Source organism: Cuculus canorus, chromosome 1 (genome assembly GCF_017976375.1).
Source record: "Cuculus canorus isolate bCucCan1 chromosome 1, bCucCan1.pri, whole genome shotgun sequence".
Classification (NCBI taxonomy): Eukaryota; Metazoa; Chordata; class Aves; order Cuculiformes; family Cuculidae; genus Cuculus; species Cuculus canorus.
Genome location: NC_071401.1, coordinates 45,633,115 through 45,658,243, shown reverse-complemented (window position 1 = coordinate 45,658,243; position 25,129 = coordinate 45,633,115). Strand labels below are relative to the sequence as shown.

The 25,129-nt window shown below is 38.7% G+C and overlaps 1 protein-coding gene across 34 annotated transcripts in view; it reads right to left on the bottom strand.

Annotated features, from left to right (window-relative positions):
• Window positions 1–25,129, bottom strand: part of DLG2 (discs large MAGUK scaffold protein 2) — a 1,074,248-nt gene that overhangs the window by 55,848 nt on the left and 993,271 nt on the right. For all 34 annotated transcript variants that reach the window (XM_054071916.1, XM_054072001.1, XM_054072006.1 and 31 more), the window contains one exon: window positions 3,601–3,777. In XM_054071916.1, coding sequence (XP_053927891.1) covers window positions 3,601–3,777 — 177 coding nt within the window. The remainder of the gene's footprint in view (window positions 1–3,600; window positions 3,778–25,129) is intronic.

The following is a 25,129-nucleotide window of genomic DNA, read 5'->3' as shown; positions in this document are numbered from 1 at the left end:
AAGGTCCCTTCCAACCCCAAATATTCTACAATTATATTCTACAATGGATAGTTTCAAATTCTATTGAATTTGAGGTAAAGTCTGGTAAAGTCTGGTAATGTATGAGTGGCAGCTCCTCTATGATTATAAATTATGATTTCTTTGGGTATATCACACATATCATAGAGGACAAAAAGTATTCAGTCTTGATTTATAATTCAAAATGTCTTTCATCAGCTCACACTAAAAAATCACTGTGTCAAGGGCTTTCCAGTAAAAAAGTGTAAAAAAATTGCAAAATGAAACACTTGAGAAGCACCTGTTCTTACACAGCACCTTAAAGAAGCAATATAATTTACTTGTTGTGGCTTTGTGTGTATATATACATGCATTTGTACACATATATATATCAAAATAAAATTGAAGGGGTCACTGGATTTCACAGCTATTCCATAAGTATTTCATTTATGAAAAATGAAGGAAGTATATATTAGCTGTTGCTGGACAGGTGATAAGGCAGTAAAGCAGACTCACCTTTGCACTAATAATCCCTGGATCTGTGCAGGCTCTCCTTGACCTGAAGTGCAAAATATGTTACAGTCCCACAGGATAGGATAGGAGTCTGAGGGGAGACCTTATCACTGTCTACAACTACCTGAAAGGAGGTGGGTGTTGGTCTCTTCTCCTGAGTACCAAGTGACAGGATGACAGGAAATTGCCTCAAGTTGCACCAGGGGAGGTTTAGATTAGATATTAGAAAAAAAATCTTTACTGAAAGAGTGGTGAAGCATTAGAAGAAGATACTCAGGGAAGTGGTGGAGTCTCCTTGCCTGGAGAAATCATGTGGCCCTGGCACTTTGGGACTTAGATTAGTAGACACGGTGGTGTTGGCCTGAAAGTTTGGTTTCATAATCTTAAAGGTCTTTTCCAGCCTTAACGATTCTGTGTTTCTATAATAGTATTTGCTGCATATATATATAGGCAGAAGAAGGAGCCCAAGTGCAAGACCAAAACCAAACCCCACCAAACCAACCCCCCCAAAGAACCCCAAACCCTAAAGATAAGGAACAGAAATGAATGGGGAATTGAAAAATGCAACACAACCATAAAATCTCTTCAGCCTAAAACGTCATAGGAAGATAGCCTTGCAGGACAGGTCATAGCACAACAGCTACAGATGTTCTTTTCCTTTGGTTCTGTCACAGGGCATATTTTATTGCTAGATATTACATACACTGTATTACATATAATGCAATGCCCATAGAAATAGTCCCATATAATCTCTAAGAGATATAACATCCTGGAATAAACTGCTCAAATGAAGATTTTCATGCCACAGTTGCTTGTATTTGGTCAAATTAACATCAGGACTACCCTGTTTCAAATCAAGATTCTCATAGTCTATTAATCAGCTTCACCTGCAGAGGAAATTCAACTTTGAATTAGAAGTTATGATGAGCTTTATTCTCTGTAGCTCAGCTCAGCCCTGTATGCACTGATTGCTCATCCTCCCCCTTGGCTGGTGGAAATGACCACAGAAGATACTGGTAAGAGCACATCAGTCTCACTTGCTCTGAGGGATCATCCAGAATCCACAGAAAAGAAAGAATACTCACTTTTCAGTGCACTGGAAAAAGTAACCTTATACAACAGAAACCTTTTAGGAAATAATAACAACCTGCCCCCACTCCAGCTCAGGTGTTTCACATCATTACAGTAATTCAGAGAGATGATCAAATGGCATTGATTTTTCCAGACCTCATAGATTCACTAGTAAAGAATCAGGATGACAAGTGGAGAGCACAGCAACTATACCTGCATTTTTTTCAAATTTGAAACTCTTATTTTTAGGCTCTAATCAAACTATTTACTATTTTCGTCTTGACTCTTTTTGGTTGGTTTTTTTTTGTTTGTTTTCTTTGTTTTTTATTTATTCTCTTTTCTCCCAGTGTTTCCTAAGCCACATCTTTTTCCTAGGCTGCATCCTATGTCTGACCTTGGAGACAAAGCCTCTATCTTTTGTCCTTGAAAACATCATTGTGCAGGTAACTCAAGAAGCTTTAGGCACTTACATCCTCTCCAGCCTACACAAGACACAATGCTACATCTTAATCAGTTGCTTTGCTTTGTCCTTTTCCCTCATATAGTTGTTTTCCTATGCATGACAGCTTTTATAGCTTTTCATAGTACGCACCACACTGCAAGACAGCTTTGTGTACATACTTCCCTCAGTAATAACTGAATAGACTTTCTTCTTTTCCCAAGTGTGGTCCAATCATGTCATTACAACAGTATTTACTGTAGCAATTACTAGGAGGTAAGTATCCCTTTTTCAGTATCTAGAGACTAAATCTGTTTATAATGGGCATATTTTTTCCCATCTTAAAAATTATAATGTAATTATAATGTTTATTTTTATCTACTATATGGCTCCAAAACTGATTTTCACTTAAAATCCTGTTGTGGTTGCTATTCCAACATGGACACGGTTAGAGAAAATAGGGTCCTTGTAGGGCTCATGTCAACAAAGTATTTGTTGGCATTCCAGTTTTACATGATTTAGAACACATAGTACCATGAGATCTATTAGCACCTGGTCCAACTCTCGCTTGAAACAGCTGCAGGTGCTCTCTACAGCATCAGATGCCTGGTATAAAAAATGGACATGAACATTTTTATTTAAAGTTAAAGCTGAAACAGCTAGGAATAGAATGTTTATATGCAGCATGGGAGCTCTGCTGCAAAAGAGAAATGTAACGTGGTTTGACAGATTTCATTTTCCTCCTGCCCTTTCTGTTCTTGACCTTTCTATAGCAACTATCAACAGAGACAGAAGGTAATACTTATTGTGTGGTAGTCGTGGTACTACTGGAGATACAAAAGCTTGTAGCCAGAGTAAACAATACAAACAATGAGAGAGTTTCAGCTGTCTGTTCTCGCTCCATCAGTCAATCTGAGTCCATCACAGATAGATAAACATTCAGATTCAGCTTGGAAAGTTGAGGAATGTTCCTTCATTTACATTATACAAAAAATTTACTGTGATACTGATTATCCATCAGTTTCCAGGCAAGTAGACAGTAAATTGACAGTTTTTGAAGCTGAAGAGGGCCATTATATAATTTAGTGTCATTTTTTTACATCACACAAGCTGAGAAGTTTAGTTCTATTACCCTTGCAAAAGAAAGCCATACAGTCTTGATTTGAAAATGTCAAGATATTTATTACACCCCTCAGCAGTTTGATGCAATGGCTAGTCACCCAGACATTAAATCATGTGCTCTCCTTCAAATTCAGAGTTAATTCCCAGACTTGGGTTCTGCTTATCCCTTTTTCTGTCAAATGTCTTTAGTAGATGGAGCTCTCTTCCCATTCCCACTTTTCTTTGTGAAGGTACTAATCCACTATAATTGAGTCACACATTGAGTTACTTTTCAGTACAGTTAAACAGCCTGAACTTTTCAAACCTCACAGAGAAAATCAGCTCTTGAAATCATAACTGTGGCCTTTTTCTCTACTCTCCTTGTTTTTTTTCAGTAGATTGATGCACCCTGTCTTCAAATAAAATGGAACATTTTGACGTCATGGAAAGGGAGGTAGGAAGGAGGAGGCAAAACTCACCTCCTCTTGCTTGGTATAACTCCCATCTCCTCACTGTCTCCCTCCAGAGTGACCCTCCTCGCTTGCCACCATTCATCGTCTGAGGCGTTGATGACGTGCAGGATGTCTCCATACTTAAAACTGAGTCCTTGGCTTGGGAGGCCACTGTCTTTGCTCTTGTCATAGTCAAACATGGCTCTGTGAAAGGAAATAAAGACAGGAAGATGGGTGGTTATGTCAGTCTCAGGAATATTTACTTCCAAAAATTTTGTCATCTTTTATGTTACAGCTAATCCTTGTTACTTTCCAGAGGGAAAGGTCTTGTTTGGAGGGAAACTTCCCACAATGAAGTTAATCTTTACAATATCCTTGGGTTTTTTAAAGAGAAACTGAGCAGTTGCTATTTCACCTAATAAGGAATAATTACCATGTCAAAGTATCTAGTAAACAAACCTGGTAGCCAGAAACCCCTTTTGTCACTTTGCCGACAGCAATCTGTGGCTTTTGAGCTTGCCATTTTCTTACTTGTGCTCGGATAGAACGGTGTCTGTGAGACACAGGTGCATTGGTACGATTTAATACAAGGGACCAAAATTGTGCTCAGGGTAATTAATTTCTTTAGGTGAACAGATGCACCTATTTCAGTATCTAATTCAGACCAGAAGTGAGCTTTTAAAAGGAATCTCTTGATTATCTCCATTCACAGTGCTTTGGTTCATGTCCTGGATCTGCATTAGGTTGCACAGATTAGATTCCTGAAACTTGAAACTAATCTGAAGGATGCCCTGACCAGAATAGCGTTAATCTGACATACACCCCTCCAGATGCATTCAGGGCACACACAGCACACTGTCCACATCCAGAGCTCCTGTGCTGTAATACCTGCCCAAGTAGCCCTGGCTATTTCATTTGATATCGAAGATGTTTTCCACCAGTTTGAAGTGGACGTCTACCTTGTATACGCCTATGCAAAAAAGTCTCATGTATAACAGATGTATATTAATATAGGATGTATATGTAAGTTTAGGGACTCTGTAAGCACAAACTGAGTGCTGTCTTTAAGATACTTATAAATAAAATGATATCAGACTGTGGTTGGCATAGTTCAGCGTGAACTTACTGCTTAAGTATTCAACCCAGATCCTGGGAAAGGTCTTCAGTCTACCCTGAGCTCTGTATTACCAAGCTACAGTGATTATATATCTCAGCCTCATCCAGTCCTATGCCTGGCACCTACATCAGCAGCCTTCAGGGTAGACACACCAGTTTCTCAGAGGAAGACCCTGCACACAAATCCCAGCAAGGCTGTACATAAGTGCAGGACAACTCTTGGAGTTACGTAGCTAAAAATACAGATTTCAATTTCTTATTGAAAAAAACCCACAGGAACAATTTTCTCATATTAAATATTGTTTAAAGATCATACCTGTCAAGAACTGATGTTTAATTCCTATAGGGAAAACAACATGGTTATAATCCTGACTACAGAAACGTTAGATCAGTAGAACCCCAAGAGGTGTACAATAATTCCTACTCTTTTATTGTCAGAAATAAAGATGTGGCAATCTCCTCACTGGTAAACACTTCTGTGAGAAGGATTTGATATAATTAATTGTTGTATATTGTAGTGTAATTGTAGGGAATGATTATGGCAGCTTAATGGACAGATTTAAAATGCTCAAGGCTGCCTTTCATAATGAGGAGGACTTAGAAAAAAGCTTATCAGAATTTTAACCGTGCAACCAAAATCACTTAAAAGCTCTCATAACCACTCATTCTGCATGAAAGGTCTGGTTTTGGAAGAGGAAAACTGCTATTTTGAACATGTCTTCTCCTAAAGACTTTGCAGTCATGTGCTGGCACCTTCAGAAAAGCCCAGATAATTCTCTTCTCTGAGGATGAGGACAACTAATAATCATGCAGGGTTTTACATAATCCATGACCTTATATATGCCTGTTCCTCTCTTGGTAAATGTTCTTGGATTGCGTGTAACCTTTGAAAAATTTTAATGGCTTGGCAGTAGAAATAGTTTTAAGATTTTGCTCTGTCTTAGTGAAAATTTACATTCGTAAAGGATTCTTATCAGTACCAGGTCATCTGCTGCCTTCACAAATAAGGCTTTTTGTGAGGATTTTTTTGTTCCTGCCACGGGCAAGAACACCCTCCACTGGATCAGGTTGCTCAAAGCCCTGTCAAACCTTGCCTTGAACACCTCCAGGGATGGTGCATCCATGACTTCTCTGGGAAACCTATGCCATGGTTTCACCACGCTTATAGTCAATTTTTTTTTCGTAATATCTAGTCTAAATCTCTTCTCTTTCAGCTTAAAACTGTTACTCCTCATCCTATCACTCTACTCTGATAAAGAGCTCCTGCCCATCTTTCCTGTAGGTCCCCTTTAAGGCTCCTATGGAGGCTACTAAGGTCTCCATGGAGCCTTCTCTTCTCTAGGCTGAACAACCCCAAATTTCTCAGCCTGTCCTCATAGAGGAGGTGCTCCTTGGATCATTTTTGTGACCCTGCTCTGGACTCGCTCTAACAGAACCTTGTCCTTCCTGTGTTTTGGACTCCAGAACTAAATGCAAGACTTCAGGTGAGGTCTCCAGGTGAGAAATTACAGTACGCACACAAATAGGCATACAGCATATCATTCTGCTGGTATTTGCCATATCACTATGCAGTTTGAGTTTTATCACTATCTCGAACACTTGCTGTCTTAAAAATTCACTGAATAATTCTGAATCTTGCCATGGAATTCTATCAACATCTCAAAACCCTGGCCACACAGTTTGGAATTACGCTGAATAGTGGGCAGATGTCATACAATCCTGAATTCACACGTGATTAAATCACTCTTAACAAATGATAATGTCTTCTGTTGAAGAGAATATGCAAGGCTGTCACATCTTAGATGTAAAATACATGCTTAACTGGAAATGCTCCATATTTGGGAAGTTTTAGGATGTATTTCAAAAGCAAAGTAGTAGAAAACAAGTAGGGCAATGTTCCTTGTTCTTGAAGAGACATGTGCACCTCACAGCCTATGTATTAACTTGAAATCACTGACTACCATCATGATAGCTGATGTTAACAATGAATACAGATGGCAATGTTTACCATTGACTTTCTTTGATTGGAATAATCCTGCGCAGCGCTATTTAGAATGAGATCGTAGATCTCAGACAAGAGATTTTTTGAGCATAATTTTCATTGAGTGAAAGCTATTTTGGCCACATGCTCTACAGCTGTTGATTATTCCGTTAGTAAATGAAAATGATATAAGAGCTGACTTCAGTGTTCTTTCCTTAACATTTGAAATTGAGAGCCAGGTTTAACTTGATAATATAACCATACTTAAGTTTACAACTTTGTTAACATTGCTAGTTCTGTAAAACATTCTTTTGCAAGTTGGAAGTCGGCCCAGCTATAAAACAAACGATGATCCTCACTCTAGGCACCGTTGTATACATGTAGAAGTTAACATAACTACCTTGGACATTAGAGAGATCTACGCACACTTTTTCTCACTTCCTCCTTTCAGTTTTCAGATTGTGAGTGTGATATGAGTCTCTACATGTCCAATGTAAGCTCTGGTTTTACTTAAATAAGTAGCTGGCATATAATTTCTAATTTTTTTTGCCTGATGAACAGCATCTGCTTCTGTTTGTGCTCAGTCTGGCAGATGTATTTAATAAAAACACGACTCTATCCCTTGAGTGTCACTGAATGAATGTAGCCAGTTCTCTCATTGGTAAAGGAACTGGGAAAGGCAGACAGAAAAAAGATGTGGGTTTTTCTGCTTTGCTTTTCCATGTTTTTGGTCAATGGCAGCATAGTCTTACAGGATACCCTTCTACATCTTGCAAGCACTGAAACTTTCACCAGAGAGGGAAGTTCAACTCTCAGCAAAGTCTACTTGATCCGTGCAATCTTCTCTACCTGGATAACGTGCTAAGCTATGTTAGCTGCCTTAGATTCTGCCATGCCACGGGGAATATAAGAGTAAGGGGTAAAATGCAGTAGAATCTTTGCAGAATATTAAGCGTTGAGGAGACATAAGCAACCCAGTTCAGTGAGAAATCCACCCTTCCAGAAAGCACCCATCACTGCTCTCTGAGAGATGAGCATCATTTCTTCCTTACAGTTAGAAAAGGATGTGTGATCAGGACCTGACTGCTGTAATTCCCCAGACAAGAAACATTTCGAAGTTACCATTTAGCCCGGTAATTACTATGAGATGTGGATAAAACACTGAAAGAGTGAACAGAGCTCGCTACAAACTAATTAAACAGATGTGGTGAAATCATAGAGTTGTTAAGCCTGGAAAAGAGCTCAAAGATCATCAAATCCAACCATTAACACAATACTAACATGACTACTAAATAATGATTTGGCCATCTTAGTTCCCTCATTAGAAAAATAGCAATAGGTATGGTTGTCATAATCAAAGGCATAAAACATTAACACCTTTAAGTGTTTCTGCTCAGTTCTCAGTTTTATCACAAGTTTGGGGAAAACTGTTTAATATCCGTACAATATTATGAAATGGAAAAGTGATATAGAAGTGCTAACTATTGCTACTCTCTTCTTCTATCTAGAAAATTAAGAAACACAGTTTTGAGGAGAGAATATTTAGAACAAGCTGGATATCACAAACATTTAAGATTATGTGAGTATCATTTCCTTGATATTATTCCAGACTTCAGAAGCGATCATTACACTAAGCAAATCCCAGCAGCAATTTGGACAGAACCTAACAGGTTTTATTTTTGTGCTTGGGTGTTTCTTAATCATTTTTAGGAATACAGATCAGTGTAAAATAGGAGGCAAATATTTCACAGCAGCATCAAAATTCACTGATCAATATTTGTTTGAAATGAAAATACTGCAATTGCTAAGCCATAGTATACTGCCAAGCAAGCAGTGAAGTGTCCACGTGGCAGTAAGGACCACTAAATTGGGGCATTTATTTTCCTCCACTTAGTGTAAATACTTCAGCATCTGAGGTATGTCCAAAAGCTAATTTGCATTGTGCATTTTGTATTTCTAATGAATGCTATTCTTGCAGCTAAAGTAATAAATGTTTAATATAGGAAAATGCATATTATCTTTAAGGAAATAGTAAATGAATTCATTGTGTAATCCCATATATTGCAGCCTATTTTCATCCGACATGTTTATGTTTTGAGTAGCATTTTAAGAATGAAAAATAGGATACAGAAAATCTTGCTAAACCTGTCTCAGGAAAGAGGATTTAACAGAGAAACCTAGCTTCCTGGGCTTAGAAGGCTGTAGCAAGGTGGGTGCCAGTCTCTTCAACCAAGTAACAAGTGATAGGATGAGAGAAAATGGCCTCAAGCTGTGCCTCAAGTTGCACCAGGGTTGATTTAGATTTGATATTAGGAAAAGTTTCTTTACTAAAAGAGTGGTGAAGCACTGAAAAAGGCTGCCCAGGGAAGTGGTGGAGTCACCATCCTTGGAGGTGTTAAAAAAACATGTAGAAGTAACATTTCGGGACATAGTTTAGTAGGCATGATGGTGTGGGGATGACAGTTGGACTTGATAATCTCAGAGGTCTTTTCTAACCTTAATTATTCTGTCATTCTACAGTTCCTCAACTAATATTGTAAACACCATTTGTTAAGTTAGTAGACTTCATGATCTTACTAACAAAGAAAAGGATATTAATGCATTTCCAGCACAGAAATGCGCTGGATGCTCCTGCATGTTCGGTGCAAATTCTCAAAATCTTAATCTCCTATATCACTGCACTACGGCCAGTAATCTCAATTTGATACAGTTCAGGTACTGTGTGGCAGCTTTATTTGCATCTTTGAAATTACTTTCCTCTTCTGGCACAGATGGGAGTTCGTACATAAATTTACAGACTGCTCTTTGCCATTTACTTGATTATGAAATGACAAAAACACTTAGCAAGAAAGATCTTCAACTTCTGTAAACAGTCCCAAATCTTCTACAATTTGTCAGTATATCTGCATTTACACCATTTAAGGATATTATACTTCTCTCTGAAAATTTCCTCAGCATTCAAAGAAGTCTACACTTCTCTAAAATGTGTATCAATCAAGGAATTTATACTGCATTTTTGTGGTCTTCCTATGCAACAGCATACAAAGTCCTATGCTAAAGACAAAAAATCTAACAGCCCGCAGTGAGGAAGAGCTGACAGCTTTATCTGTGGACATGGACAGAACTCTCATTACTCCCAGGTTTGCCTGGCTTTAAGCTCATCCAGCAGTAATTGAAAGGTGTCTCAAGTAAGCAAAACTCTTCCATATATACTCTAGCGCCAGTAAAAGGGGAATTCATTTGAAGGTTCATCCACTTTTTGTTTCTTCTGCGTTTTAAAGAGTTAAGAGGAGAGTAAATGGTTTAAGCTGAAAGAGGGGAGATTTAGATGAGATATTAGGAAGAAATTTTTTACTGTGAGAGTGGGGAGACACTGGAACAGGTTGCCCAGAGAAGTTGTGGATGCCCCATCCCTGGAGGAGTTCAAGACCAGGATGCACGAGGCTTTGAGCAGCCTGATCCAGTGGAAGGTGTTCCTGCCCATAACAGGGAGGTTGGAACTGGATTAACCTTAAGGTCCCTTCCAACTCAAACCATTCTATGATTCTATGATCTGAAATGTTTATCAAGCTGGGAGCATGTGTCTCAACAATTTATATAATTTATTGACTAGGAAAAACTGGTTGCCAGTTTCATTTGAGGCAAATGAAGATGCTTTTAAGATCATCTGCATTGTTGTCAACATATTCCAGATTTGCAGCTTTGAGGTTTGCTTTAAAACAGGAGACTGCAGTGGGTGAGAATACTGATTAGATTTAGCCATGGGTTTTTCGACGAACTCCAGAGAAGATCTATAGTAGTGTTTTGATTCTGGAGTGCTTCCTCAGTGCTCCAGAATTAGTGTGTGAAATTTCACAATAAAGCCCCAAAATGTCTGAGTGCACTTGAAACTTCACATCAACTTGGAAAACTTGGGCCAGGTTTGTTTGAAGTTCTTTTTTTTGAAGTAAATGAGATTGTTTTTGCCCAGCTTGACCCAGCCTGAAGATTATGCATCAAGCTGATGCGAAATTTGCAAGTTCTTGGGTCTGGTTGTCTTCTCCCCATGCAGACTAAGTGAAGTTGCAGCTTGACAGCATCTCTGATTTATGTTTAAGGAAAGATTCCTGTGTCGGACATTTAAGAATCTATCTATAACCAGAAATGAAAAGAAAACTGACTGGATGTCAGATGATGGATACTTTAAACTACTGGATAATTCACCTGAATTTGCAAACTCTGGGTTGCACAGTTTGACACAGAAGCCAAAAGTTATTCTGTGATTCTAAATTTTAAAGAAATAGTAATTTATTTACTGTCTGAGAATATTAATGTAGGGATCTTTTCCCCCAAAGGGAAAATAAAAGAAAATAAAATATTTCTTTCAAAGACAATGAGACTTTAAGGGAACACTTTGCCTCTGTCTATCACAATGCATAGTCACCCCTCTCCCTCTCTGGTCCCAAAAGTGTCTTCCTTCTAATACAAAAAAACACCGTATAAAAGCACTAAAATTTATTTTTTTTTAAATAAGCAGTCAATGATAGTGCTAAGTATTACAATAGATCTCAGAGATCTGCTTTGAGTAGTTGCTTTTTTTTACTTAGTTTTCCCAAGTAGCTTGCAACTGCTTTCTCTTAGACATAATCATGACCCATGTCCATTAGCGGCTTTTAAAATTACATTCTGTCCAGGCTGCCCACAGAATTCATTTTGTTTCCACTGAGTTATAATCAACAGGAAATTTTCAGCACTTGAATGAAGCCCACTGATGACATAATTATCATACCAGCCAGATATATACTGGCTTCTTTGGGGTTTTCTTGGACAAGGACATCAGAACTCTGGAGAAATAAAGTAAAGGAAAGCTTTCCTACAGAAAAATGATCTCCATTTATGAATTGTGTAATTTGAACAAAATATCAACAAAAAGACTGGTAAGAGAAAGGCTGAACACAGTATCTCCAGTACTAGAAACCCTCACTAGCCAAAGTTCAGACAGTTGTGGCAGCACAATGGAATATTACTATTATTATTATTTTTGTTTCAGATATCAGCGCAAATAGAGGCGGAGAATGCATTGAGAATAGTCCTGAAGAGAATTACTTGGGGGTGATGGTGCATGAGAAGCTCACCATGAGCTGGCAATGCGTGCTTGAAGCCCAGAAATCCAACTGTATCCTAGGCTGCATCAAAAGTAGTGTGACCAGTAGGGTGAGGGAGAGGGTTCTCCCCTGTACTCTACTCCGGTGAGACTTCACCTGGAGTATTGTGTTCAGTTCTGGAGTCCTAAGCACAGGAAAGACGTAGATCTGTTAAAGTGAGTCCTGAGATCATCCAAAGGCTAGAGCACCTTCCCTATGAGGACAGACTGAGGCAGTTGAGGTTTTTAAGGGAGATCTTATAGCTGTCTTCCAGTGCTTATAGGGGATCTACAGGAAAGCTGGGGAGGGGCTCTTTATCAGACAGTGTAGCGATAGGATGAGGGGGAATGGTTTTAAGCTGGAAGAGAAGAGATTTAGATTAGATATTAGGAAGACTTTTTTTAACTGAGAGGGTGGTGAGGCGCTGGAACAGGTAGCCCAGAGAAGTCATGGATGCCCCATCCCTGGAGGAGTTCAAGGCCATGTTCAAGGTATGGGGATTGGAACTGGATGACGTTCAAGGTCCCTTCCAACCCAAACTATTCTATGATTCTATGATTAATACTGGAGCATTGTCAATTACTGTATTCTTACTTACCTCTGTTACAAGAAGCATAAGAGATAGAGAACTCTACAGACTTTGCTAGCATAGAAGTGCTTTTTTATTCATAAGGTAATAAATCTCTTTATATATTGCAGTCTTTAGATCTTATTTTTGAAAAAGAATTGTTCTCTAGCTATTGAAAAAGTGTATGCAAACAAAACTAGGAGAAAGTATTAACGAGTCTTCTCTGCTGCTCTGTCTTTGATGGGACAGCATTTTGGAAAAGTGAAGATATTTGTTTGCAACAGCTCTTAGTAATGGTCTCTGCTTGGCCTTGAATGCTGTTCTTTGACAATGAAAGAGTCAGAAGTTGGAGTTGTATTGTTATTGTATTGGCTGAGTAGGTTCTTCCGAAATTATGAGATGTCACGTACACATGGGAACTGCACCATGGAAAGCCACTGAAAATTGTTACGGAAATTAATTTTCCTGCCAAATGCAGAGAAATGTACTAAATCCATAAACTCTGCTGGATGCAACTATTTGAGAAATCATAAAATCCTTTTGTCTTTAGGCCAAAAGCTGAAGAGCTCATTAAGAGTTTACTCAATCAGTGGGAGCTTGCTGATAGAATGAGTCCTTTGTATGTTAGCACAGACTTCCGCAGGATGAAATGCAATTAATTTCTGGGTTTTACTTTGCTTCTTTTAAAGAAGAAGGGTGATTTTTGTAAAGATCCAAATTCTATCAAAGTCTAAAACTGTATTTTAATGGCTCAAAGGCCAAGTGAGTCTACATAACCGCTGGTTCATGAGGTCAAACATGAATACTTAGAGGCTTTGGATTTACAATATGTAACTATAGAAATCAATAGGTAAGGAACAATGCTGAAGGTCTGAGCTGAGGTCAGCTGAAATCTAAACTGTAATAAAAATAACATAGAAAGTTTCATGAGAAAGCAGCAGCTATGGGAAAAGATTTACTATTTGGTCAACTAGTTCTGAGGATTCCTTGAGCTCATATCTGTCAGCCTGTACTTATAGTAAAGAGATTTATCCCACTAAGTATATTCTGTGATTGGATTGAGCATTCTCCTGGTAGATGATGTTTCCCATAAACCTCCATCTTCCAGAGTCATATGAAGACTTTTAAGCTTGATTTTAATTACTGTCCCCTTCTCACAGAGAAAAGCTTGAAAATAAGATGCCATCATACAGAAAATCAGATAAAACCAAAAAGGACAAATAAAAAATAATACTCTTTGGTGTCACCTCTTAAATGTCAAAACCTTGTGATTGTTAGGAATGGTTGGAATTGATGACCCAGTGGGTCCCTTCCAACCTAGTGATTCTATGATTCTATATAATTTCTCCTTTTAATTAAATTCGGTGGTTTCACTCTATGTGTCACTGTCTCTTTAGAAACTCTTTCACCACTATTACAAAAAATACTTAGCAGCAACAATATGTATTTTAATATTTATTGAACAAAGTTGGAAGAGGATGATGCTAAACTTCATAGCTTCTGTCCTTTAAATACAAAATTAAGCCCAAGCTGCACTGATTTCCTTGTAGCTAATCATTCATTGCATGGCATTATCCTCACCCTTCGTCCCTGGGAGTCCTGGCTCTCATGCACTCAAAAAGCAGGATTAAGGGTAACATCAGCAGTTCTGGCATCCCATTTTTAAAGGTAAATTAAGCACATCTGAGCCTAGATTTTTGTTGACTTTCAATGAAGATCAGACTTTGAATTGCTAATTCGCTTTGAAAATGTTGCCCTAAGCAGCTTTAAGACTGACAGAATTTGCCTTAAGCTGCTCTGAGGCTGACAAGATGAAGTTCTAGTACAGTAATAGGAGTGCTTTGATTTCTTGCCCTTGGACAGTGCTAAGGACCAAGGATAAGCCATTTTTTTCCGCTAACATGAATGAAGCTCAGAGTTTTGATGGTTTTGTATGTAATGACACTTTCTCGTTCTGTGTGTAATTCCTGATCTATGGAAGGATATTAAGCAACAGAACTGGGACCTTTCCTTCTAATATTGTCATTTAAAATAGGTCTTGTGGCGATAAAAAGCCTAAAAATAAATCTTTCCGGAAAAGCAGGTGTGTTCTTCCCCTTGCCACTGTTTGAAAAACGTCTGCCTATGCTTACCTTGATTTTAACATATTCCTTTGTCCTGCAGAAAAAAGATTTATCATGAATCTCTACTTCTACTTAGCAGTTAGTATTCAATGGGAAGTGTTTATCCAAAGCCATGTCCTTAAGCTTAGGCAAAGTAACAATAGTAGTCTCTTGAGTCAGGCTCCTCAAAATATGTTCTTTAACATTTGAGTAATCTGAGCAATTTCAAGCAGATTACACTTACTTGAAACTATGCATTGAGATTTATGCATGCCATAAAACACTTTATGTAGTAAGATATATTCCATGGATGCAGTTGCTTTTCTAATATTGCTCATAGGTAAATATTTTCTGACAAATTTGTTTTTAAAAAATTGACTGCACGTTTCAGGATCTAAAATTCAGTTTGGAATCTCATACACTACTACTGTTTTCTAAGTCTGTATCAAATGATTGTGTCATGCCTGAAGCTGGTATGTGATACACTCTAATGTTACATTTGTGTTTGCAGGAAATACAAGACTGAGGCAGGAATGATAAAAATCCAGTTTATGTCTTCAGCAGCTATAGATGAACAGTAAATCCCTCACTGACTTATAGGTTTTGGTGTCATCTTTCCTCTTATTTTAAAAAATATTTAATAATAACCTCTACAAAAAGGTTTTGTAGCTGGGAAGGTTGTACAAGAGATCAGTTTAACAACCATGTCTTTGTGTGTCATGTTCGTCTTCGGCTGAACCAAAAACGTTCTCATTTTATGATACTTGCTGACATTGATGAGGTAGTTGGAGTGAGGAAAATCCTCTGTAAGAACAAGAAACCTTGTCATTAACAAGGAAGATATATGAGGTCAACTCTCTTGCTTCCATCATAGGAAGGAGAAGCAAATCCCAGTCTCCCAATAAACAAGTCCACAGAGAGCATGACAAGAACTTATATGAAAAATCCAGTCCTTGATATAATAGACTGTGTAGGACCACATTCACATTTCCATTACTCAGGGATCAGGTCATCACCAGTAAAGCTGCTCTGAACATGAAGGGGGAGGCATGATCTCATCAGAAGGATGATGGGCGTTGGTGCAGGCAGTGCAGAGTGCTTCTGCAGGCCAAGGGGATATTCAAAACTGCTGGAAAAGGCCCTAATTAACTTAATGTAATTTTGCATTTGACTCTGCTTTGAGAGGGCGGCTGGACATACATCCTCAAGATGGTCTTCTACAGGCTAAATTACCGATGACTATATCTATTCAGAAGGACTGAAGTATAAAATATGTTGAGACACAGGAGTTAATCTCATAGAACCATAGAATGTCTTGGGTTGGAAGGGACAATAAAGATCATCCAGTTCCAAATCCCCGGCCATGGGTAGGGACATCTTCCACTGGATCGGCTTGCTCAAATCTTCATCCGCCCTTGAACACCTCTAGGGATGGGGCATCCATGACAACTCTTCCAACTTGTGACACTGCCTCAGCACCCTCACAGCAAAAAATTTTTTCCTAACTTCAAATCTAAATCTCCCCTCTCTCATCTTAAAACCATTCCCCCTCATTCTATTGCTACACTTCCTGACAACGAGCTCCTCCCCAGCTTTCCTATAGGCAGATTTCAGATCATGTTTATCACTTTTGGGCACATCCACGACTTTTAATTTATATTCTGTATAAAAAGTCAGTTAGATTTTGGTGTCAGAAAGACAGCATTTTCTGCAGTGGGTAAAAATAATTACTTTTTGCTTAAAAGTTCCTTGATGTATGCAACTGAGGATGGTACAGAGATACCCAGGCTAAACACGAGTTCAAGCAATGCTCTGCAGAAGCATGCACTGATACTAACCCAAGCTTCACAGTACTAATGCCAAGTTAAAGCTGTTCCTTGTAGTAGCTGATGTGGTTGTACTGTAGCGATTGTGAACTCCGGTGTGTCTGGTAGCTTAGCCATCTTCAGGCAGTGTAGGGTCTCACAGTGTGACTGTGGGTTTATAGTAGAGAGGGGTTTCTTTTGTTCATATTTTGGGAAAACAAATTAGGTGCAATATAGAGATTATAAGAGGAATCTCAACTCCCTAGACAGCAAAACAGAGAACTAGGCACCTATGGGAAAGGAAGAATTCAGAGCATTTATGTTAAACGAGAAAACAGGTGGTGTGAATGTTCCCCTAATTCCAAGTTCTTTTTCCCTGCTTGTAAAATAAGAATACTTAAGAAGAGTAACTGAAGTGCTCGGAGAGAATGGTGAAGTGGCTGTTTGAATGCCTGTGACAGGTAAATTAAACATTAAGTTTGAAATCTCTTTGATTTCAATAGAAGGAAGCATCTATTGAAAGTACACATTTTGTCAGAGGAGCCTGCAGTGTAAATTACACGGTCATTTGGCATTTGCTTATACAAAACCTGTGCCATTAAAATGAATTGAGTCTTACAGAAAAGCAGAATAGAGATGCAAAAGTAAATTCTTCCTTTGATTCTGACATCCCAAGGAGTGCTGGAAAAGCAAACAAGCAATAAAAAGAACAAACAAATGTCTCTGACTAAACAGATATTTTTCTTCCACTTCATGTGGACAAGATTCTTTGAAATGTTCATCAATGAGATTTTTTTTACCTGGACAATTCTTAGACTTTTTAAAATATTTCATAGTCTCATTTGCAAGCTGCAAGATCTTCATATTTGATCACTTGCAACATGGAAACAGCAATGCAGTTTGTTTGGTGTTGTAAGGGCTGAGTAAGGACGCTGTCTTTGGAGAAGACTGTGGTGTACAGTGAGGAGAGAATCAGACCATATGTGCCCTGTTTCTATATGCTCCCTGAACGTCTGCTGCTAACCACTGTCACACTTGGCTAGATGCACCTTTCTTCTGAGCCAGGGTAACTTTAAGACAATATTGATGTAACTTTTATAGAGGGAAACAGATAAAGAAGCTGTGAAACTGAAACTGACTGCATGACTGCCATTAGTGACAACAGGAGAAAGGACACGGTAAATTTTAAATGTTTTAAAAAACAAAGCAATCCAGATGGAAAATAAATAAATAAGACACAGGAAATATCTGCAGGTGACAAATTAAGAAATCTTGGGGCTTGAGGAGAATCAGGTTGAACTCTTCAATTTGCTGACAGTTTTCCCTGCGTGAAGGTGATGACTCTCATCAGTCAGTCAGTGGGGGAAGAGCAGTTTCTGGTGTTTAGGATCCTGCACAGGCAGCCAATGGACTGTTAGACATCTCAGGGAACTGATAAAACTCAAAGGGGCCAGGGAGGGGCAAAAAAAGGAAAAACCAACCAAAAAGAGATCATATAAAACTTAATTTATCCTTGCAGTTTCCTTTACCTCCCCTGTAATCTCAAAATGTGTATCTTAAAGTCCTATTTGAAGTTAAGAGCAAGACCTTCTCTTCCTTTAAATAGTAGATATAGATACTACTTCCTTGACCACAAAGTAATTCATTAAGCAAAGCTTCATTGAAGGATATGACTGCCTCTGAGGAATAATTTCAAAAAACCTTCCCAGGAAAGGTCACATCTGAAAATCCTTTTATCTCCTGCAGCTACAGCAGTAAATTACTGCCACTATTTTATCAGTCTCATTGCATTGCTGGTCTACAGTGAGGTGGGTGGGGATTTTTTTTCTTGATTTGTTTTTAAGAGTTTGTGTTAATGTTCCTCCCCTTACACGAGGCTGAGGGATCTCCTGCTTGCAACAGTGGAGATGTCTATGCTTTCAGCTGACCTCCAGTGTGAGCCTATGCCCAAGTACAGACTCAGTCACTGTTCAGAGGACAGCAGATGCTTGGGGCAGGCACAGCTCACCATTGCCAGATGCTGCAGGGGCACTAGGGAGGAGAGAGTCCCTTCAAATACTTTCAAAATCAAGTACAAAACAGGACAAACAAAGGCTGGCCTGGCCTTAAGACATTGTTGTCAGCACCTTTAATGTATTCTTCTACCTCCTCAAATGCCTGTTGGCAGCTTGTGTAAGACAAACTCAAAAGAACTGCGGTACCTGACTCCTGCTAGAGCAGGAGGTGGGCACCAAATAAGGCTGGCAGCTAGGAGTCCCTTCCAGCTCTGAGTGACAGAGACCAGCAGGAGTCAGAGCTTCAGACACATCTCTATCTTATTAACTTTTCCCTTTATAGTTGGCTGCTATAGGTATCCCAACACTCAATGTACTTAGTGCCATGGATCCAACCTTTGGCATCTAATCCATCTGCCCCCTCCAAGCTGATACCTTTCAGGTGCTGAGATCAGACCTTGGGAATTCTGCACTCAAAGCTGGAGACAATATTGAGGAACTGCATACCTAAATGTTTCATTACTCATCATCCTTTACCAAACGCCTGTCTCTGCCTTTGTCTTTATAAAGCAAGGATGGATAGCATTTTCCTGCCACAAAGGAGAGTAGTAAGGATAACTGCAGTCAGTACCATTCAGCATTCAGATACTAAATACCAGTTACACAGGGCATTGGGGTGTAATAAGAAAGCTGAGGAAAGAAAAGGCCATAGCAATAAAGTTAAATGAATTATTTACAATCAATTCCAGGATGCGTTTAAGGATGAACCCACAGAAGTGCCTTTAAGAAACGTCAAATCAATGGAACCATCTGCACTTGATGTGTCAGTAGACAAAGTTTAGTAACAAATCAATAAACTGAATAGTAATAAATTACCAGGATGAGACAAATGATTCAAACATGTGGAACTAGAAAATACGAAATCAGTTTTTTACAGGGAGACCATAAAAAAATTAAATCTGATTCGAGTTACAGGTAAATCTACTTAACCTCATTAGAGGTACAGGGAACTCATGGACCAGGAATATCACCTGGATTTCCAGAAAGCTTATGACAGATTTCCTCACCAAAAGATCGTAATATATAAAAGACACAGTGTTTAGGAATGAAGGATTAGTAAATATTTAAAGGATGGGAAACAAGGGAGGAATTCCCTTGATCTAGAAAAGGTGGTGAAAATGAGGCAGTAATAATTACTGAAGACAATGAAATATCAAAGGTAGCAAACCCAAAAACTGGCTAAGACTTGCAAAAGGATTTCAAAATATCAGGTGACTGGATGATAAAATAGTTGATAAAATTCGAAATACCCAATGAAATACCCAATGTCAATTGCCTGATCCAGTGGAAGATGTTCCTGCCCATGGAAGGAGGTTGAAATTTGATGATCTTTGAGATCTCTTCCAACTCAAACCATTCTACGATTCTATGATTCTATGTTGTAGGGGCTAAAAATTTAAGTAGGCCTAAAAAAAATCTTCCAAAGAAAAAAAACCCCATCAAAAGCTATTTTTTTAGTCTCAGAGGATCTGCTGTGAGATACTATTTGAGATAGAATAGTGGATGAGAAGAACCTTTGGTCCAACTGAGTTTGGTGGTTGTGTTCGCCTTCACACCTTCACCGTGCACTGCTGGGATTTGGGTTTGATCTGTATAATTTGAAAGAGTAGTCATTTGGCTTTTGACCAGCTGCTTGACTGACAACTTTAATTTTTATGTCCTGCAGTTTTTGTTGAAATCAGCTGAAGAATTCAAGCTGAAGCCCTATTTGTACATAGTCAATGAAGATGCCCACAAACGGAGCATTAAAGTGGGACCCAGTACAGAGCTCGGACCCAATCCTGGAGTCAATGATTTTCTGCAGGTTGTGTAAGTCAGTGTCTATATCACTGTTTCTCCACCTAGTCCTTCCTTTAGAGACAGCTTAGGGACATGAAAAACACCAAATCAATGAATATGACTATTTTATGTTATTATCAAAATTTTCTTTCAGACGATACGTTTCCATTTTCCTTTCTTCAGATGGTGCACTTATTTTTATCTGGAAGTCTTGGCAAAGCTACTAAGGATTTTACATCAGATAATGTAAATAAATTTATAGAATATTATTTTGGGTAATATTTTGCTTTTCTACTACTGAACAATATTACACAATTACACAGAATACAAGGATTTAAAACACATCATTATATTTAAGGGCACTAAAAAATCTTCCTGAAAGACAAATTTTCTTGACTGATTAATTGTTGTCATGAATCATTTGGGTTGGGAGGAACCTTAAAGATCAAGCAACTCCATCCCCCCTACCACAGGCAGCGATACATTCCACTGTATCAGGGTGCTCAAAGCCCCATCCATCCTGGCCTTGAACACCTCCAGGGATGGACTATCCATGACTTCTCTGGGCAGCCTGCTCCAATGCCTCACCACCCTCACAGTAAAAAAATTCCTGCAAATATATAATCTAAATTTACAGTCTTTCAGCTTAAAACCATTCCCCCTTATCCTATTCCTGCACTCCCTGATAAAGAGACGGTCTTCATCCTTCCTGTCAGCCTCCTTTAAGTACTGGAAGGCTGATACAACATCTCCCTGGAGCCTTCTCTTCTCTTGGGTGAACAACACAAACTACCTCAGCCTGTCCTCCTACAGGGAGGTGCTTCAGCCCTTGGACCATTGTCGTGGTCTTCTCTGGACTTGCTCTAACACGTCCATGTCCTTTCTGTGCTGAGGACTCCAGAACTGATCTCAGGACTTCAGGTCAGGTCTCATGAGCACAGAGTAGAGGGGGAGAAACCCCTCCCTCATCCTGCTGGTCACACTTCTTTTAATGCAGCCTAGGATACAGTTGGCTTTCTGGGCTGCAGGTGTACACAAAACTACAACAATTTTTTTTTTGTTTACATAATTTCACTGGTACAAGACTTAGCACACACAATAATTTACACAGTATGTATATATGTTAGAAGATGGGGTAATAGTGGATACATGTGAACCTTCTTAAGATAGCACAGCACCACAGATCTTTTTGCATAATCCAAGTATCCAACATTTTTACAGAAAATCTCTCACTACAAATCAAGATCCTTTTGCCTTTGGGAAAAGATATTAGTAGAAAGGTAATATCCTTGAAATTGTTTCTCAAACCTCGTCATCAATAAAAATGTTTGCCTTTTTACAGAAAATAAACTATTAATTTGGCTTTTAGATAAATGCTGAAGCAGCAATATCTAAAGAAGTAAGAAATATTTTTATATGCTTACACCTCATAATAAACTAAGAGAAATATCATGGAATCATAGAATCATAAAAGAGTTTGGATTGGAAAGGATCCTAAAGCTCATCCAGTTCCAACACCATTGCCCTGGGGAGGTTATTATCATCATAATATTCATGTAAAAAAAATTCCTTGGAGGAAAAAAAGCTGCCATGTATTCCCTAAGGATATGTTTGTTCTTGTCTCTTCCTAAATGATTGACAGGGTTAAAAGACGAAGTGATTAATTTCTAGCTGACAGAAAATAGTAACATGGATCTGCAATGATGGCACCCGCGAATGGCATAGTGTCCTACTTATCTGCATTTTAAATCAGCAGCTGTTGGGTCTTTTGCAATGTCCACAGAATTTAAAAGGGAAGGAAGATTAGAAACAGTACATTTTTGCAACAGCTGCCATGAAACTGGCCCTCTCAAGACAGAGATTGAGCAGAAAATGAAGGACATATATAAAATAATTATACTGGGGGGTGAGTGGCACATATAAAATAATTATTTGGAGGGGGATGAAAGCGGTTCTTATATGTCATGACATCTGTGTAAAAATGCTGTGATGTTTCTGAATCAACATAACCCAAAAGTCTGGTGCCACTGTCAACCAAATTTCCTCTAGACTGACATTTGTCTTGAAGATTCTTTTGAATCTAAACATTTTTCATAAAATAAATTAATTATAAAAAGATAAAGATGCCTTTTTATGGTGCTGTGCTTGCTTAAGAAGGTACACATGCATCTACTATTATGCCATCCTCTAACATATATAGGTACTTTGTAAAAAAGGACCTATACTCGTGAGGGTCTCTTTATCAGGGAGTGCAGGGATAAGAGGAGAGTAAATGGTTTAAGCTGAAAGAGGAGAGATTTCGATGAGATATTAGGAAGAAAGTTTTTACTGTGAGGGTGTGGAGGCACTGGAACAGGTTGCCCAGAGAAGTTGTGGATGCCCCATCCCTGGAGGAGTTCAAGACCAGGTTGCACGAGGCTTTGAACAACCTGCTCCAGTGGAAGGTGTCCCTGCCCATGGCAGGGAGGTTGGAACTGGATGATCTGTAAGATCCTTTTAAACCCAAACCATTCTATGATCTATGATTTTTAAGATTATTCGTTGGTGAGATAAAGCCATATCTAACATAACAGATTGCAGCAGCTGGAATTCTGCTTCACTATTCTGGAGTGAAATGTATCCATTAATGTGAATGTAGCTCACAAATTAACTATAATATTTTCTTTGCTAATCACTGTCATTGTCTTTAAAATGGCCTGCTAGTTTAAGGGTTTCTATGGGAGAAAATGGCAGCTCTGAGAGCTCTAAAGCAGAATGAAATTTCAGACTGGCATGTGATTTGGTTTAGATATAGCTATGACTGTGATTGTAATTGCCTTGGACTTTCTTGATGATGACTATTCAGAAAGCTTCAGATGATCCTGAAAATCAGAACCATTTCTAATCTCATCTCTTTGAGAGTCGCTTAAGTACAGCAAGGTAAAAGAGTACAGAATGCACTCTAAGACAAAACTTTCTGGAGACTGACTGGTTACTCAATGCTGAGAATAAGATTCAGACAGGTTATTTTTAATGCTTAAAACAGGCTTAGATGGATTTTAAGCACCAAAGCCTTACTGCAAAATTCAGAGTTCCTACCCCGCTTAGTAGCTCAAGTATTTTAGACTACCTTTGCTCTTCATTTATGGGAAGCTGGATGCCTCCCTCTCTCATTTAAACGTTATGGAATTCACATTTAAAGCAGAGAAAGATCCAGACTAAACTCTAAAGAGGTCAACCTTATTATGCTTTGAATATGCCTAACAAGCATACACAAAAGTGAATCTAGAAAAAACAGAATAGGAAAGGCTCTTCGCATTGAAAAACACAGTTATGATATTTACATTTTCCTAGTAATTTAGTGGTTAGAGATTTGCTTGAGTGTGGGAATATCAAGATTTTGTTACACCATTGACTGAGGAAGTGGGAGATATAAATGCAGTTCCCTCAGCAGACCAAAGGGAATCAAAGTCAGGTCTTCATAAAATGCCCTAATTACCGGCTTGCCATTTGTGGAGTGTTCAGGAAGGTTAAAGTTTGGGAGAAAGCAGTTGGTGGGGACCCTTCATCTACAGGCCAAGGAATGCAGTGGTGAATGAGCTGTTCTGATTGTTATCCATGATTCCAAGTTGGCTTTGACTGGAGCAACAATAATGCAGGGAAAAGAGATATGCACCTACCAGGGTGCTTTCCAAAATCTGAGGAAATCTCTTCCTCCTACTTTTTAAACAGACGTTGTTGCTGAGAAAAGTGCATGTAGTCACTTGTACAACTTTGGTCTCAAATTCCCAGAGGAATTGGTACCTAATAGAGACCGAAGCCAGGCTTTTGGCAAGAGTGAAAATTCCAGCATTTAGTTTTTCCTCTAAGCTAAATTCAGTGTAGGATGATTGAACCTAACCCACTCCTAAGGTGTTACAGTGCTTTGTAAGGGAGCTCCATTAAGAATGCATTTGGCCAAACTCCCTGCTTAGCACAGCAAAACTGAATTCCCTACTCAACAGTTCCATTTACTGTACACAGAATTTATGTAAGTAAGTTAGGCACCTTGGATCACCTCTGTACATCATGTTTTATGAGATGTGATGCCAAACCTGGGCTTCTGTAGCTCAGAATATACTTGAAAGGTGCATATACTTATCTCAGTTTCCAAATAATATTTGAGTCAGCTGTGCTCATTGCCTCTGCTTTTCCACCCTGCTGCCTGAGGCTTGCTTGCTCCTACAAGCCACCTTGGAAAAAGCTTTTAACAAAGTCAGTTCTAAGTTTCTCCCCTCAACAATCAGCTATAATGTTTTTTATAAAGGCTGCTGAATTCTCTACTTGGACTGAGAATTTTGTTCTCCTTGAGTGACACTGAAAACTATTCAGTATGGAGAGTGGTGGTTCAAGGTCTGACCCATTTTGTATTGACTTGAGGGAGAACAAGAGGATGCAATGTTGCTGAATGACAACATCAATTCCTTAAACACTGTGCAGTGAAATCAATGAAGATAAATCAATACATCACTTTAAAAGTGGTGTCATGGAAAGAAGTCTCATAGGCTTTCCCATAAGAAACAAAAGCAGTAAAGATCAGTATTGGCTGCAAACACAATAAAGTGAATACTGGGAAAGTCCTGCAAAAAATGCATTTACCTCCTGCATAGACTGTCACCAAATGGGATTATCTCAAAGCTCACTTACTTTGCTCCCTGTTATTGAGAGGAGCAGCTCAGCTCTGAGTTTTGCTAAACAAAACCTAGAGGTTTACCAAATAATATGAGATTATCTCCTGCCTACATAGCATAAGGAAAAGGATGAGAATAGGATTTAAAATAAAGTAGGAGCATTTGATAGCAATGAAAAGGTTTATGTTATTACAAAAGGTCCAGGAGAGCCTGAAAAATCAGAACATTAGAACATGGGGACTGTCATACTACCATGCCTTGTTACAACTTAAGCGATTCTTAATTTCCAGTTTATATGAAATTGAAAGGAATGCAGTCAAAATAGCATTATTTGTATGGCTGTATTTGGTGTAGGAATATGTTTTCAAGTGTAAAAACT